This window comes from Cetorhinus maximus, chromosome 10 (genome assembly GCF_964194155.1).
Source record: "Cetorhinus maximus chromosome 10, sCetMax3.hap1.1, whole genome shotgun sequence".
In the NCBI taxonomy this organism is placed as follows: Eukaryota; Metazoa; Chordata; class Chondrichthyes; order Lamniformes; family Cetorhinidae; genus Cetorhinus; species Cetorhinus maximus.
In genome coordinates this window covers 101,920,896-101,938,826 of record NC_135888.1, presented here as the reverse complement: position 1 = coordinate 101,938,826, position 17,931 = coordinate 101,920,896, and the positions used below count along the sequence as shown (strand labels likewise).

The window sequence follows — 17,931 nt, the reverse complement described above, 5'->3', positions numbered from 1 at the left end:
GGTAGACGTGGAAAGAATGTTTCCTCTTGTGGGTAAGTCCAGAACTAGGGGCCATTGTTTTAAAATTAGGGTCACCCTGATAGGACAGAGATGAGGGAAAAAAAATTCTCTGAGGGTTGTGTGACTTTGGAACTCTGCCTCAGAAGGTGGTAGAGACAGGGTCACTGAATATTTTTAAGGCAGAGGTAGATCGATTCCCTTGCCTAACAAGGATCTAAGGTTACCAGGGGTAAATGGGAATGTGGAACTCAAAACACAAACAGTTCAGCCATGCTATTATTGAATGGCAGAGCAGGCTTGAGGGCCCGAATGGCCTACTTCTGCTCCTATTTCGTATGTTCATATGTTTTGATATTTATCTATCCACAATATATTATGTTAGCTGATCTTGTTGGGTCACAGTTCCATTGCCAGTTTCTAGAGTATGGCTGACCGAAGCATAGTTTGTTTGAAATTTACATAAAATATATTTGCCAAAACAGCCTGCAATTTCTTGTAGAATCTTGGTCTATATACTTTGATATGGTAAATCTAACTTTTTTTAAGAAGTAGTCCAGATTACATAATAATCATGTTCTGCTCAGAGAAATTTTAGAACTTAAAATATGCACTTTGTAAACATTAAAAATCGTGTCACCTGATATAAAATCCTTTGCATATCAAATCTACTTAATGTTTGTGACTATTTATGCAATTACTATTACGTCTATAACTGATTGAAATTTCAAATGCAGAGCAATGTAACCTAAAATTAAAGAAGGATATAGAATGAAAACGCATCTATAAAAATTGCACAACATGATTACTTAGAAATCTTTCCAAATTAATACTATTTTCCAAGACAAAACACTTTTTACCTTGCAAAGATTTGAAGATTGGGGCCAGATCCTCCACTTACTCCACCCTTACTTCCCTCAGCTATCTAGGGTGCATTCCATCTGGACTGGGTGATTTTTCTACTTTTAATACTTCCAGTTATTTTGAGTCCCTACTCCTCATCCATTGTTATCCTATCCAATTTCTCTGCTCCCTCCTTTTCTGTGACATTGGCAACACACTTTTTTCAGTGAAGGCAGATGAAAAGTCTTCACTCAGTAGCTCAGTTATGTTTCTGTGTCCACAAGATTATGTTCTTTTTGATTCCTAATTACTTCCAGTCTTCCTTTAATAACACTTACTATTTTTATGTTTATAACAGACTTTTGATTTCCCTTTTAATGTTAACCACTAATCTATTCTCACTCTCTTTGCCCTTAGTTATTTTTTTCAGCTCTCATCTATACTTTCTATATTCACCTTGGTTCTCTACTGTATAATGACCCTGACAGTTGCAAGCCTACCTTTATCCCTATATCTTTACAAAGTGACTAGAGAAAACAGTAAGGAAAGATAAAACTGAATATCACAACACCAAGCACTTAGGATTTAATCTTTAAAAAACCTCTAAAACACTACTAATCTACCGTCAATCATAAAGGCTTTCACACACATTGCTACTGTATGGTTTTAAACCATGTGTTTGTTATTTAACTGAGCTCAAGTTAGGATGGTGCGCAACTAAGGTGTGAATTAGGGGGTAATAGTATTTTTGCAGTTTTTGCCCTTCCCAGTGGTAGAGGTCATAGTGGAAGGAGGATTTTTTAAAATTCTTTCATGGGATACGAGTGTCATTGGCAAGGCCAGCATTTGTTGCTCATCCCCAATTGCCCTTGAGATGGTGATGGCACTTTCAAAATAACCTTGGTGAGTTACTGTAGTACATGCTGTATATCATACATACTGCTACCACAGTGCACCAGTAAAAGGATATAAATTTTCAATATTGACTCCTAAAATCCATGAATCCATTTTTTATAGTCCCACCCCCAAGATAAATTTTACTTTCACATAATTATATTCTTGTTTCTGAAATTACAATAAAAATTATTTATTTTCATTTCTGAAGAAAAAGGGAATTGTAATAAAACACACTGAAGCTCATGACTGAGCAAGGAAAAGCACAAACTTCACAAATTACAACAAGACTTTTGTGTTTTAACCTTTAAAAATACAGTGGTATCCATTAAAATAAATTTATGATTCATTAAAAAGTTTATTGTAAAAAAATGCTCATTATACTGAACTGTCCAAAGTGTTACAGCCTTGGCTTGCTGAACGTTGCTGGACGGGCTTGACTTGCACATAGAGGATGACAGGTAGCTGCCAGTGAAATTGAAATCAGTCACTGAGTCACTGATAGCAAAAACAACCAAAGTTTGACAGCTCTCAAATTTTATTCATTTTTCATTTCTTACCATACACAACAGGCTGTTGTACTTTTTTAGTTTCAGTTGTGTACTGGCTGCCTGCCTTTTAGCTTTTGAGACATCCCAGTTAAACGGAGATAGGGCGGAGAATATTTGAGACACTGCAGCTTTGAAAAAGTCAAAATTGCTTAAGATTTAGTTAATGTCAATTTAAAAAAAAATATTTAAACATTAACAATCTACCCTTAATAATAACACAGAGATAAAAACATCTGCAGCATGATGCCACCACCAAACACATCTTCCCTTCACCCCACCGGCGGCATTCCGTAGGGATCGTTCCCTCCGGGACACCCTGGTCCACTCCTCCATCACCCCCTACTTCTCAACACCCACCTATGGCACCTCCCCATGCCCACGCAGAAGATGCAACACCTGCCCCTTCACTTCCTCTCTCCTCACCGTCCAAGGGCCCAATCACTCCTTTCAAGTGAAGCAACATTTCACTTGCATTTCCCCTAACTTAGTCTACTGCATTCGTTGCTCCCAATGCGGTCTCCTCTACATTGGAGAGACCAAACGCAAACTGGGCGACCGCTTTGCAGAACACCTGCGGTCTGTCCGCAAGAAAGACCCAAACCTCCCTGTCGCTTGCCATTTTAACACTCCACCCTGCTCTCTTGCCCACATGTCTGTCCTTGGCTTGCTGCATTGTTCCAGTGAAGCCCAACGCAAACTGGAGGAACAGCACCTCATCTTCCGACTAGGCACTTTACAGCCTTCTGGGCTGAATATTGAATTCAACAACTTTAGATCTTAAACTCCCTCCCCCCATCCCCACCCCGTTTCTACCCCCTCCCTTTTGTTTTTTTCAATAATTTATATAGATTTTTCTTTTCCCACCTATTTCCATTATTTTAAAATCTACAACTAATACCTTGTCAGTCTTTCCACCCCATCCCCACTAGAGCTGTACCTTGAGTGTCCTGCCATTCATTCTTAATTAGCACATTTTCTTAGATAATATCACCACCTTCAACACCTCTTTGATCCTTTTGTCTGTGACATATTTTGATTATCTGCTCCTATCACTGCTTGCTTGTCCCTACAACCACCCCGCCCCCCCTCAACTTCTCTCTCCCCCCGCCCACCTTAAACCAGCTTATATTTCACCCCTCTCCTAACTATACTCAGTTCTGTTGAAGGGTCGTGAGGACTCGAAACGTCAACTCTTTTCTTCTCCACCGATGCTGCCAGACCTGCTGAGTTTTTCCAGGTAATTCTGTTTTTGTACCCTTAATAATGGTTTAAGTAAAAACTTAGCATGTTTACCTCTATCACTGAAGTCATCTACAAGTACGATTTCTGCAATAAGCTCTGGTGGCGAGCGATTAAAGACACTGTGCACAGTTCGAAGGAGCGAGGACCAGCCTTCGTTGTGGAATGGAATAATGACACTGGTATTTGGAAGTTTCGCCAAATACAGTTTCTTCTTGCAGCTGTCAATTAAAGAGGCACAAATAACATGAAAACCATCGTAGAACCTGAAATAGCCATTGTGACAAAACATAGGCCAGTTTTAAAAACCGTATTTTTTTTTTTATATATATACACAATTAATAACCTTCAGTTTACGGCTTTCTCAAACATATAACCAGCAACTTTCTTAATCTGTATAAGTAGAAAGTTCATCCATTCCTACTGCTAGATGGTGCTACATGACATCGATAACATCACCAAGCAGCCAACTGGACCACATGGATCCTAACTTGGGCAAGTTCTTCACTGCAACCCATTGGCGCATGGCACAAAGGTGATGGTGAAAGGGGTCCCCATCCTTTCAACATGGGGTCCTATGAAAAATAGCCCAGTTTGAGAAAAATCGTGAACCCTCTCAGGTTAACTGAGGAAAAATTCTTAAAAAGCTGGTGAAATATTTGGTCCATTATCAGCAGTTGGCTGACATAACTCGAGCATATCAGGCACCTAGACCAAAGTCCAATCCACTCAGTTACTGTGAAAGAACTGGTGGCATTATCAAAACCAAATGAAGCACTGGCACAGCAAGTTTCATCACCAACAAGGCTGCCAGAACATCAGTTAGTAATACAAAAGCAAAATAATGCAGATGTTGGAAATCTGGAATAAAAACTGAAAAGGCTGGAAATGTTCAACACATCAGACAGCATCTGTGGATAGAGAAACAGATATAATATTTCAGGTCAATGACCTGCACCAGAACTGGGGAAACTTAAAACAAGCGAAAGGGAAGAGGTTGAAAAAAGAACATAAGGACAGGCCTGTGATAGGGTAGAAGACAGGGGAGATTAAATTACAATAGGTTGGTGGTGTTAAGGTCGAAGGAAGTGGTAATGGGACAAGAAAAGAAACCAAAGATGTGTCTACAGAGGAAGAGTAAATCGCAGAATGATGAACAGTTGCCATCTGAAAGCAAAAACAACAGTGAAACCAAAACCTGTAAAGTAAATGGAAACAAAAAGAAAAGCAGAAGTTATGGTCTGAAATTGCTGACTGAATGACAAGTCTGGAAGGCTGTAAGCCATCTGATTGAAAGATGAGGTGCTGTTCCTCGAGCTTACATTGAGCTTCATTGGAACATTGCAGGGGACCGAGGACAGAGAGGTCAGTGTGAGAGCAAGGTGGGGAATTAAAATGACAAGCGATCAGAAGCTAGGCATCATGTTTGTGGACTTAACAGACGTGTTTCACAAAACAGTCACCCAAACTGCATTTGGTCTCCCCAGTGTAGAGCAGACTGCATTGTGAGCGACTAATATAGTATACTAAATTGAAAGAAGTGCACATGAATTGCTCCTTCACCTAGAAAGAGTGTTTGAGGCCTTGGACAGTGAGGAGAGAAGAGGTGAAAGAGCACCTGTTTCCTGCACTTGCATGATAAGTTCTCTTGGGAAGAGGAGGGGGCGACTGAGGAGTGGACCAGGGTGACATAGAAGGAATGATCCCTTCAAAATGCTGAAAGATCAGGGGAGGGGAATATGTGTTTGGTGGTGACAGCACGATGGAGGTAGCAGAAATGGAGGACGATCCATTGAGTACGGAGGTTGTTGGGGGTGGAAGATGAGGATAAAGGGAACCCTATCATGGTTTTGGGAGGGAGGGGAAGGATAAAAGAAGTGCGGAAAATGGGGCGAACATGGTTGTAGACCCTGTCAACCGGGGTTTGTGGGGAGGAGCTTCCTCAGTTGAAGAGAAAGGAAGACACATCAAAAGCACAGGTATGGAAGGTTGCATCAGTGGAAGAGATGTGATGAAGATGGGAAAAATGAAATGGAGTTCTTACAGGAAATGAGGTGTGAGGAAGTGTATTCAAGGTAGCTGTGGGACTGGGCTAATAATGAACATTAGTTCATAGTCTAGCCCCAGAAACCGAGACAGAAGTCAAGGAAGGGAAGGGAAGAGTCAAAGATGGGCCATATGAATGTGTGAGGACAACAGAAATTGGAAGCAAAGTTGATGTAATTTGCCGGTCCAGAGCGAGAACAGATAATGGCACAGATACAGATCTCAATGTACTGGAAAGAAAGGTGAGGAAGAACCCCCCCCGCCAACCCCGCAAAAAACAACCCCGAGAAGGACAGGAACATGAAATGTTCCACATATCCTGCAAAAAAACAGTCATTGCTATGACTTATGCAGATTTCCACAGCAACATTTTTTATTTGGAGGCAGCGACTGGCATTAAAGGAGTTGTTCAATGTGAAAACATTGAGCAAGGCAGAGGAGGGCAGTGGATTGGAGACTGGTTGGACCTCTGTTCAAAGAAGAAGCAGAAAACCTTCCTTCTTGTGAGATTTGTGGAACATTCTTTGTTCCAGTCCAGCTTGGGCCTCCTCTCTCAACTCTTTTTCTGCTACATTTATGTCAGTATCAGTGCTGTTTCCTACTGTCCCCTTGAACTGGCAAATTTCACAAACTTTGCTTCCAATTTCCACCCTTCTCTCACCTTCACATAGTCCACCTCTGCTCTTCCCTTCCCTTGCTTCATTTCTCAGTTTCCATTCCTGGGGATAAGCTATTAATGAAAATTCACTAATAGCCCACTGACTCTCCCAGTTATCTCAACAATACTTCCTCCCGCTTCCTGTATGCACTCAATTCCATTTTCCCAGTTTCTCCATTTCTGTCACATCTGTTCTGATGATGCAACTTTCTGTATCAGTGCATCTGCTTTATTTACCTTTTTCCTCAAAACAAGGACTCCCGCTGCCTACATCCCAAACACCATGGCTGACAGAGCTCTCAACTGTGTTATCCCATTTCCCACACTTTACACCTCCATTCCCCGTGGTTCTGAGAGTGAGGGGAAGGGGTGAGAGCCAGAGAGATTGGACATCCATGGTGAGAGAAAATAGTTAGGGTCAGAAAATGGAAACCATTAAAGTGACTGAGGCCATTGGAAGACTGATGGATGTAGGTGGGAAAGGACTCAACAAAGGCAAAAGAAAAAAAGGTTAGGCACCAGCCCTAATTTTTTCTGGTATATTTAGTCTATAACTAATAGGTTACTAGCAAGTACTGCAACATTACGCTGTTGGATGTATTTCACTACTGAGTCTATCAACAAGGTATTGTTATTTCAGAGCTTGTGGAGGAGCTGGGTAACTCAGAATTTGACCTTTAACTGTGCAGGTGCACAAACCGCAGGTTGCAGTCCAAATAACCCCATAATAAGCGAGTGTTGATTGCTTCACCATTATTATTAATGCAAAATCTGGACCAGTATCGCATGTGGCTTGGTGTCACTTTATGTTCAATAATGCTCCTGAAGCAATTTGGGACATTTAACTATGCTAAAGATGCCAGTTGTTGCAACACTATGTTCAGCTACTAGCACATTTAATTTAATTTGGTAGTTACCAATTTTATTCCTCCATAAATAAATCTGATTTCACAAGCAAAAATTATGCAAAATTCAATGAAGGTGACATTCTGGCAATTCCCAAGCTAACTGCAGAAACACATAAATCATGGAAATGTGCACCATAGCATCTCAGAGTTTATAACTGTTGCTGCAGAAAAAGCCAAAGCGTGCAAGAAGCAACAGTGGAATGAAAAGTCATAGGTAGGGATATAAAAGGAAAGCAAAATATCACAGCTGTTTCTCTTTGACAGCTTCCCTCTTCCCTTAACTGGATGACTAATCCTAGGGTTTCCGTTGCTTTGAAGAGTTTGCTAAGGTTATTAGAAATGTACAAGCCATTCTTATGTTGGCACTGTTTATTACATTTTATAAAGTTGCACCTCCCAAACATGAAGTCGTGTCAGGTGGCATGACAATGAGAAAAACATGAAAAAAAAGGAAGGGGAATGGGAAAAGGAAAAGTTTGGATGGGGAATTTAAGGCACAGGGTTTCAGGATTTTCAACGCAGCTTTAAAAAGGTGTTACGGCAAAGGAAACTGGGCAGACAATTTCAGTGAGCAGGAGATGTAATGCCTGAGTAAGGGCCCACAAATCTTGGAGTAGGGAGAGCAAGACATGAGGAAAAGTCCTATGTCAGAAGTGCAGAGAATAAATGCAATAAAAAGCTGGGTCTACCAGGATACAGGAAATGGATTGGTTAGTTTACTTTCAAGTTATAGCTTACAACAACACAAGACACATGCATCAGGAAACAATCACATTAGCACAGATCTCTTACAACATAAAAGCAGCTTCAGAGTCAGTACATAAGTGGCTGCAGATAAGCAGTCAATAGATGATGACATCACAACTGTGGACACAATCAATTGCAAGCAGACGTTTGAGTTAGCTCACTAAGCTATTCTTTTTGGCAAACAGTATTGCTCAACTAGACAGAAGCAGTTACTGCAAAAGGAAAAAGATCTACCTCTCCATAATCTGCTATTTTCCCTTCTCCATTCTTAGCAGCGTTTAATCCTTGCTGGGATATGATTCTATGGGAACCATATGCCTCTGGCATCTAGCTCAAATGCTCATTGGGCCGGATTTTGCAGTCAGTAGTGAAGCAACTTTACCAATGTCGGTACCATGTTGGCACCATGCCAAGGGGACCTCCAGGCATACTGCAGCAGTGATGTCATCAAGCAGCGTATGCAGCCAATCACATGAAAGCATTCTCTCAGACAACAAACCAGCAACTAAAAACTACAGATACCAAATATATGATTGGGACATGCACATGGAATTACGGTTGAAACTAAAATATCATAAACAAACTTTTATTATTTTTAAAATGTGTAATTTCTTACAATGGAGACATTTGATATTCAACAAAAATAAAGTTACTCTTTAATAGTTAGTGAGGTTTTTTTAGCATTAATTATGAAGTTAATAGACTATTAAACACAGAGATAAAAACAAAAAGCTACTGCGGATGCTGGAAATCCAAACATCTGGTTGTATCTCATGCAATGAGATGCAACTTTTTCGAGTTTTTTTTTACAGCCAAACTAAAAGCATGAGAGTGAAAGTTCTTATCAGTTCAATGATTTCTAATAGATTGCAGTCTGAGTCTTCAACAATGCAGTCTTTGGAGAAGTGTGGAATTACTGATAGCAACTTCAAGACTTCCACTTTCAACTGCGCATGTGCAAACTCCAGAAGTTGCTATCAGTTCCAGAGAAGTAAAGCTGGCAAACGCCGACAGTTTCACTGTCAGTACCACTGCAAAATCCGGACCAATACTTCTGAGGGCCAAGACAATGAGTGTCAGCAAGGTATTCAATCACAGCTGAGCTAGATCCTTCTCTAACGTAATATTTGCACAAACTTGCTCTCAGCTGAAGTTGCTGGATAGTGGTTGGAAGCATTGGCCATTATTTTTTTTTAATCCCACCAACAATTGTACGCAGACTGAATATTGCCTAATTTGTATCCCCCTACAATTGTAAAGAGTGAGTAGTCTTTCAATTACAAGCCACCTTCATTTGTATTTTGGAAAATTCTTCATCTTTCAAGGAAAAAACTTAATTTATTATTTATTACTGGGGCGGGGAGGCAGTGGTGTAGTGGTATTGTCACTGGACTGGTAATCCAGAGACCCAGGGTAATTCTCTGGGGACCTGGGTTCGAATCCCACCACAGCAGCTAGCGGAATTTGAATTCAATAAATATCTGGAATTAAAAATCTAATAATGATCATGAAACCATTTGTCAATTGTCATAAAAAAAACCCATCTGGTTCACTAATGTCCTTTAGGGAAGGAAATCTGCTGTCCCCACCTGGTCTGGCCTATGGTGTGACTCCAGACCCACAGCAATGTGGTTGACTCTTAAAAATGCCCTCTGAACAAGGGCAATTAGGGATGGGCAATAAATACTGGCCTAGCCAGCAATGCCCACATCCCATGAATGAATTTTTAAAAAAATTCTCCCTAATCCAGTTCGTGAAGCCATATTGAGTGTTAAAGGGAAGGTAAGATTCCTCAAGGATGAATGGAGAACCTAGATGTGAAGGTTGAAGATATGGCAGATATGAAATAAATATTATGCTTTTGTTTTTACGAATGAAGGCAGACAGAAAAGCTTAAATTGGGGCATCTGTGCAGTGTCTTTCACAACCTCAGGAAGTTCTAAAGTCCCTCACAGAATAACTTTGAACTGTAGTCAATGTCTCCTGTATTAGGAAAGATGACTGCTCTTCAAAAGTACTTCATTAGCTGTAAATCATTTTGGGGTGTCCTAAGGTAGTGAACAATAGTATATTAATCTAAGTTTTTTTATGTAGAAAAACAAAGCAGCCAATCTGCTCACAGCAAGATGCCATAAGTAACAATGAGATAAGTGACCTAATAACTGCTTTGGTGGCATTAATCAATGAATAATTGTTGGGCAGAACACTGAAGGAGAACAGGGAGTTCTCCCAAAGTGTTAATATGATTTTTAGACCCAGCCATATAGGTCCCCAGTTAACCATCTCATCTGAACGCCAGCTTCTTGGACACTAGCACTACACTGAAATAACAGCCTATATTATGTGCTCAAATCCTGAGTGAGGCTTAAACTCACAACCTCTAAGTTAGCCATTAGCCAAACTGAAATTAGAATGTTAACATACACGGAATGTGGAAAAATTATTGAAATATAATGGGAAGAGAGATTTGGTTCTGAATAAAATTAGCAAAACTCAATAGATGTAGCATGCACACTAGTCCTTTGGAGGAAGTTAAAAAGATAGCAGAGGTTCTAACCACCACCTAATTTTTCACACCTCCTTAGACTTTCAAATTATGCCAGGCAAAGTCACCAATCTAATACAAAAACAAAAATACCTGGAAAAACTCAGCAGGTCTGACAGCATCTGCGGAGAGGAATACAGTTAACGTTTCGAGTCCGTGTGACTCTTCATCAGAACTAAGGAAAAATAGAGAAGAGGTAAAATATAAGCTAGTTTAAGGGGGGCGGGGGGGGACAGGTAGAGCTGGATAGAGGGCCAGTGATAGGTGGAGATAACCAAAAGATGTCATAGACAAAAGGTCAAAGAGGTGTTGAAGCTGGTGATATTATCTAAGGAATGTGATAATATCACCAGCTTCAACACCTTTGTCCTTTTGTCTATGACATCTTTTGGTTATCTCCACCTATCACTGGCCCTTTATCCAGCTCTACCTGTCCCACCCCCCCTTAAACCAGCTTGTATTTCACCTCTTTTCTATTTTTCCTTAGTTCTGTTGAAGAGTCATACGGACTCGAAACGTTAACTGTGTTCATCTCCGCAGATGCTATCAGACCTGCTGAGTTTTTCCAGGTATTTTTGTTTTTGTTTTGGATTTCCAGCATCCGCAGGTTTTTGCTTTCACCAATCTAATACCTCTGTTCAAAAAAGGAGAGGAGGGTACATTGGATAACTTGGATACACTAGTTCATCTAATGTCAGTTGTGGGCAAGCTCTTAAAGTCCATAATTTGAGGTCAATTACTGAGTATTTAGATAGGCTAATCAAGGACAGTCAATCCAAATCTGTTAATGGTAAGTTGTGTTTGTTAAATTTAAGAGGCTTTTTCTGCCCTAATTGCACAGATAAAGTGAACCCAGTAAATGTGCATAAGACATTTCAGAAGATGCTCGATGAGGTGAGGTGACTCACAGGAGGCTTATCACAAAAAATGCAATAATTATGACCCTTGGCACTGATTAAAGGGACATAGAATCAGGAGCCCTATTCAATTAGACCGTGGCTGATCCACATCTCAAATCCATTTACCTGTATTTCATCTATTTCCTTTCAATACTCTACAAATCTATTGATACCAGTCTTGAAAATTTCAATTAACCAGCATACATTCAGCCTTATCACGGAAGGGAATTCCACGTTTCCACTACCCTTTGTGTGAAAAAGTGCTTTCTAATTTCACTTCTGAATGGTCTTGCTCTAATTTTAAGATACTAGTGGCAAAGTACTGTGGATATTAGAAATCTGAAATAGAAACAGGAAATGTTGCAAAAACTCAACAGATATGGGAGCATCTGTGGAGAGAAACAATTAGCATTTCAGGTTGGTAACCCTTGGTTCTGACAAATGGTCTCTGACTTGAAATGTTAACCGTTTCTGTCTCCACAGATGCTCCCAGGTCTGTTGAATATTTGCAACATTTTCTGTTTCTAATTCCGATTCCTAGCATCCACAGATGCTCTAGTATCTTAAAATTAGAGCAAGACCATTCTCCACAGATGTTGGCCAGACTAAGTTTTCATTTCAAAACAAAAACAAAAATACCTGGAAAAACTCAACAGGTCTGGCAGCATCTGCGGATAGGAGTATTATTAAGGATTATGCTTGTGTTCTGGATTCTCCTACCAGAGGATCAGCTTCTCCATATCTACTTTGTCAAGTCCTTATAAAATTTTGAACATCTCAATTAAATCACCCCACAATCTTTTGAATTTAAGGGAATACATACCAAATTTGTGCAGCCTTTCCTCAATTTACAAGGACATAACCTCTCCTAATTATTTGTGGTTGCATCTAGAGTACCATTACTAAGGTAATCACAAGTGCTGCAAATGGTCGAATAAAAAACTGTCGGTGGAGCAATTTCACTCGAAATGGGTAAATATAGTACAGGGAATCAACAAGGTTGAGCAGTTCATTGAAACTGCTTGAGGACCTGACTTTGGCTGAAAACAGCAGTGCCTTTTTAACACGTAGGTACAGAATAAGAAAGAAAAACAGAAAATTGTTGAAATAATTAGCAGGTCTGGCAGCATCTGTGGAGAGAGAAACAGAGTTAATATTTCAGGTCAATGACATTTTGTCAGGGCTCAGAAAAGTTAAGTTTTAAGCAAGGGCTGAAGGGGAAAGAAAGAAAAGAGAAGATCTGAGATGTGGTGGAAGACAGGAGAGGTTTGCTGAGGTCATGCATGAACTGTGAAGCGTGGTACCTCAGTAGTTACACTGAATCATGCACGCAATAATAAAGAATCATATAATCATACTAGAACCATGTTGCATGATTTAGTTGAGTACCCATGTTGGGTTGTGTAACACAAGTTTGTTAAAGATCTGATTCTGCAGTTGTTAGAACTGATATCTGTTTCTAAAGTAACAAAACAAAGTATCCAACATATTGGCGACCCCAGCATGATTTGTTTTTTCACCAAGTCAGTTAAATCAGATGTGATATTATCAGATATTTTTGGAGTTAAGTGGCAGTTGATTCTAGGAAGTGTTTTCAACGTTTGGTGGTTAGATGTGATATTTTCAAATTTCGCCAAGCCAGAGTTGGTTCGAGGAAGGGTTTCCCAGCAATCCGTTCAAGGAGTGAGCATTCCATTCGGGATAGTGACCTAATGGGGATCTCCAGTTAGCAATGGGAAGATTTGGAGGATACTGGATGAAGGCCGGTAGTTTCTTAATAAATGGATTGAATCTAAGATAGGACAGGAAACAATGTCAAGAGAATGGAGAGAGTTACATCAGTCCTTAGTGGAAAGTTTCTGGTTAAAAAGTAATGGTTAATGTTCAAAAGTGAAAAGATAATGAAAACATTGTGTCTAATGCTGGGAATTCATAAGTTAGGAGAAGAGGTTAAAAGACGTTGCATAACTTCGAGTGGTCAATGGCAGCAGAAGACAGAAGACTGGTGATTTCAGGCACTTGGGAGTACTTCTGATTCTTGAACAGCACCTTGTTTCAAGTTACGAAATAAAATAGAACAGGAAAATTCTCCAACACCATCCATCTGATCATAGACGTTCCCTCTCCTCACTACTTTCCTCGCCTCTATTTACTTAAAATCTGTTACACCCCTAACTTTTTTCCAGTTCTTTTGAAAGGCCATCAACGTTAATTCTGTTTCAATCACAGTAGATGCTGTATGACCTACTGATTACTTCCAGCATTTTCTGTTTTATTTCAGATTTCTTGCATCCATTGTATTTAACTCAAGAACAGGATAAGCATGTATCAAATTGCCCAAAGTAGTATAATTATCAGGAGTTTCTGCTAGGTTACAGTTTTTTCAAAGGAATTCAGCCATGATCAGCCAAGTCAGTACAATACATTGAGGAATTTTAAGCACAAATTACATCCAATGCAAATAGAGATTCTGCAATATTTTGTGCTGATTTAAAAAAACATTGCAAGAAGCCGGTCCAACCACAAAAGTCACCACACTCCCAGATTGAATCAATCACTATGGCAAGATTCCACTAATTTTACATTCAGCAATATACCAATGAGTTTGAGCAGAAATTTGAGCAAAAAACTTAAAACTAATGCAATTTGCACCCAGATCGGGTAAAGTGAAAACTTATGCTAAAATGTTATAAGCGTCATCTTTGTAATTGACACCTATGGAAATGACAAATGGTTAACGCTATTTGCTGATTGCAGCTGCCCTTGTCAAGCATGGGTGTTGTAAGCAGTAAGGACTGTAATTGGAAAGCTGTAAGGCAAAGAGGATCTCAGTAAGAAGTTTTTGCATTAACAAGACAAACTAAAATATGGTTGGTAATAGAACAAACTAAAATATGGTTGGCATAGATAGTTCCAAGCTTGATAACAATGCTTTAACCAACTAAGGGCAACTTAATTAATTGCAAAGTGGAAGGAAGCTGCTTCACTTACTTTGGATGTCGAATGTCAGGGAGGCTCCGATCGAGAGAGATTCTATCACTCACGTAGATATTGAAACCATTTTCCCTATATGCTTGGTCAGCTCTATCTTCATCAGACAATGAGACAGATTTCCCCTGTTCTCCAATTCCTAACAAGATAAAGCAGAAGGATAATGCCAAAAGTTATATTCACTCTCAACAGTTAATCTTGGGATCTATCAAATTTACAATTAAATCTCCATTCTTTAGTGTTGGCTTTCTTGCAATGGTGCATTACACCTTGTAGGATAAACCTAGTGATCATCGGACAAAGTTAAATCATGCCTTAGCATTAATGCATGCTATTCAGAATTGCATACTGATAGCCTTACTGTAGATTGCTTGAAAATTTAATTTGAAAAGTTCAGTACTTAAACTGCTTGATCCAAGGCTTCAGTTAAAAAGGACTGGTCAGTCCACAAGTTAGGAAAGGTTTTCCACAGATCAAGGATCATTATCGTGTAACCTAATTTTTCAAAGCTCATATATTCTTGCAACAACGTGCCACAAATGAACCATATCTTCCAATCTTATGAAAAGCAACTGAAGTCAATTGGAGCAATAATAATTTCATTAGTAAATATTCCCAGGTACACCAGCTAGGGTTAGTTGTATATTAACAGTAATTATGTTTAATTATATGTCGGGCATGGGCATTAACTGGGGTTTCACTTGAGCACACAAAGAGACACTTCTTGAAACTGAAATGTGTTTGAGTTCGGAGGTGTATGCATGACTAAATAAAGATTAGTGCCAGTACTATCCTGCACCAATTGGCTTTCTGGAATATAATGGTCAGGTTTTGAGACACAAATTTTTATACTTTAGAAACAGTATTTCTCAGCTGTTAATAAAACACATTGGTCCAAATTTGCAAAATACCACTGTGGCAAAAAAAGATTATTTTTAACTTCAAACTAACATTTAGATTTTAACAGTGCCTTCATGACATGCATCAAAATTTATTTTCCCCTTAAATTATATAAGAAACAGAAATTCTACAAAACAAATATACCTTAAATTCAAAGGAAAATACTGCCTCCCTTCAATTGGCTAATTTGATTTATAACGTGTCAAATCAGTTTGTCTCTTTTGGTATCAATCAGTTATATTCATGCCCCAGCTATATTCAGACATTGGTATTGCTGGGTACTTCAGGGCTGAGGCATGTCAGGTGGTAATTGATTCCTTTACCTCTACAACAGAACAAAGCACTATTGTTCACTTATCAGCTAAAAATAGTTGCAAGTTTATCTCTCTTTACTGAGCTATCTTTGTTCTGTGACCTTGATGTTATGTTTCTCACTGTTCTGTGAAAATGCCTTGTTCTGACAGGCATTCACAGTTGTAAGCCATTTAATGCATCCATAATTCTTTCTGGCTTCAGACTATTTTGATGCATACTTTTAAACTTAAACTCCATTTTAAGAATATACATCAGGAAATTAACAGGGCGTTTTCCTTATACTCCTGAGTGAGATAAAACTGAGAAGTCACCAAAAGACACTGAGCATCTAAATCACTGTTTTACTAGATATTGGAAGAGGAGTATTAAAAATCAGTGCTGATTGATACAGCAGACCATTTAAGTGACTGTGGACTCCATTTCATATTTTTTCATTTGAGTCAAATCAAGGCACTACACTCATGTAAAATCCCCAACTCCAAACAAGTGGAAAAAAGTTAATGATTATGTTCTTCTCTATATGAAGTGATCCCCTTAGGAACCGGTAACTTTTAAAAAGAAACAAATTTCCCAAACAACCAAGGAAATAACAAAGGACAAGAGTTTACATTTTCAGACTTAACAAAGGACAAGAGTTTACATTTTCAGACTTATACTTTAAAAACAAAAATCAACATATATCAAACACAACTTAACAAGCAACTAATACATTGAACTAACACATTAACACAATCAAGATAAGTCTTATAACTCCTTTCACTGTGCACCGCACTTCTGGCAGATATATAGTATTACAAATCCTAAGTTACTCCCAGCTTTCCAGCAGGTCATTTCTCCCTGCCTCGCCAGGTTGAATCTTCCAGTGTCCTTCGAAAATCGCTCCACTCAGCATGAGTATTCCAGAAATGACTTCCACCAGCAAGGCTCACTTCAGCAACTCCTTGTTCCTTAACTAACCAAAAATCCCATCTGTTCAACAGGGCACCTCTCTTCCTTTCCACCTTCTCCATCAAGATTTCTAGTGCAGCATCTAGAGACAATGTAGCTGTGAAGAGCAGGAAAGTACTGTTTTTGTGTTAGCAGCCAAGCAGAATGCTGGTGAGAGCTGGTACTCTGTTCAAGAAGAGATTGCTCTTCTTGAACAGAGTACCCGCTCTCACCAGCATTCTGCTTGGCTGCTAACACAAAAACAGTACTTTCCTGCTCTTCACAGCTACATTGTCTCTAGATGCTGCACTAGAAATCTTGATGGAGAAAGTGGAAAGGAAGAGAGGTGCCCTGTATCCTTGGCAGGGTAAGGGGGGTTGGGGGCATGGGTGTGATGCCCTTCAAATACATGTTAAGAAGGCACTGTTTCAAAGAAGAGCAGGGGAACTCTCCCCTATCCCTCAATCAGTATTGCAGATTATCTGGTCATTATCACATTGCTGTTTGTGGGAGTTTGTTGTGCTCAAACAGGCTGTTGTGTTTCCTATATTACAACAGAGACTACACTTCAAAAGTGTTTCATTGGCGGTAAGAGTGCTTTGAGACATCTAATGGTCATGAAAGGCACTATATAAAGGCAAGTCTTTTTTTTTTGGTTTTCAATGGCACTCTTGGGGAAATCTGCAATCCTTGCAAACCCCGTGCTGGCTCTGCCTGTTTCCCTCAGCAAGAAGGAATAAGATTAATCTGTCTCTCGGAGTCTCAATGATCTCTCTTATGAAACAGTGTACTGCAAACTAGGAGATGTTGCTAATAGCTCCAGCAACAGGCTAGAAGGAGCCAAATGCATCAACGTTCAGAGCCACAGTCACCTTTCACAGCCTCTGGAAATGGTGCCCTTGTCCTCCGCAGGTTGAAGTTATAGTTGCAGGAATTGGCAGGTTTCAGTGACAACCCCCTTCATGAGGCACAACCATTTCAAATTTTGGTTGTCACTGAAGTTTCAATGTGAAACCAGTGGTTAATTACCTTTTCAAACATGACGCTAGTGGGTAATTATCTTAAGTTGATGCAAATACACTGATTTCAGCATCAAGTCTATTGGCAAGGACTGAAAAAATGTACCTGTGAAGGAGCAGGTTTTTACTGACAGCAATTTCTGGGTTTCTGCATTTAACTGTGCATGTACAGACATCAGAAGTTGTGGTTAGATTTAGCCTCTAATAACACTGAGTGCTGTTTGTCTCCCCATTATGAAAGCAAACCCTTTGCCGGTGTTTTTCTGAAACTTCCCAATTCTGCTTTTAAACCATTGGTGGCTCCCACTCAAATTTCATAGCCCTGCTTGGAGGGACCTACCAGACCTGTGCTTAGCTCTGTTGCAGCTCCACTGTTCATTTATAACAATTAAGTAAACTACCAATGTTGTCACTGAAAGACAGAAGGTCAAGGGGTGATAGTCGTGCTGCTT

The 17,931-nt window shown here is 39.5% G+C and overlaps 1 protein-coding gene across 1 annotated transcript in view; it reads right to left on the bottom strand.

The window, feature by feature from the left end:
* LOC144685896 (polypeptide N-acetylgalactosaminyltransferase 10-like) overlaps window positions 1–17,931 on the bottom strand; it is a 127,768-nt gene that overhangs the window by 67,070 nt on the left and 42,767 nt on the right. Inside the window, exons 3-4 of the mRNA XM_078550907.1 lie at window positions 14,319–14,457; window positions 3,579–3,745 (exon numbers count right to left, since the gene is read on the bottom strand). Coding sequence (XP_078407033.1) covers window positions 3,579–3,745; window positions 14,319–14,457 — 306 coding nt within the window. The remainder of the gene's footprint in view (window positions 1–3,578; window positions 3,746–14,318; window positions 14,458–17,931) is intronic.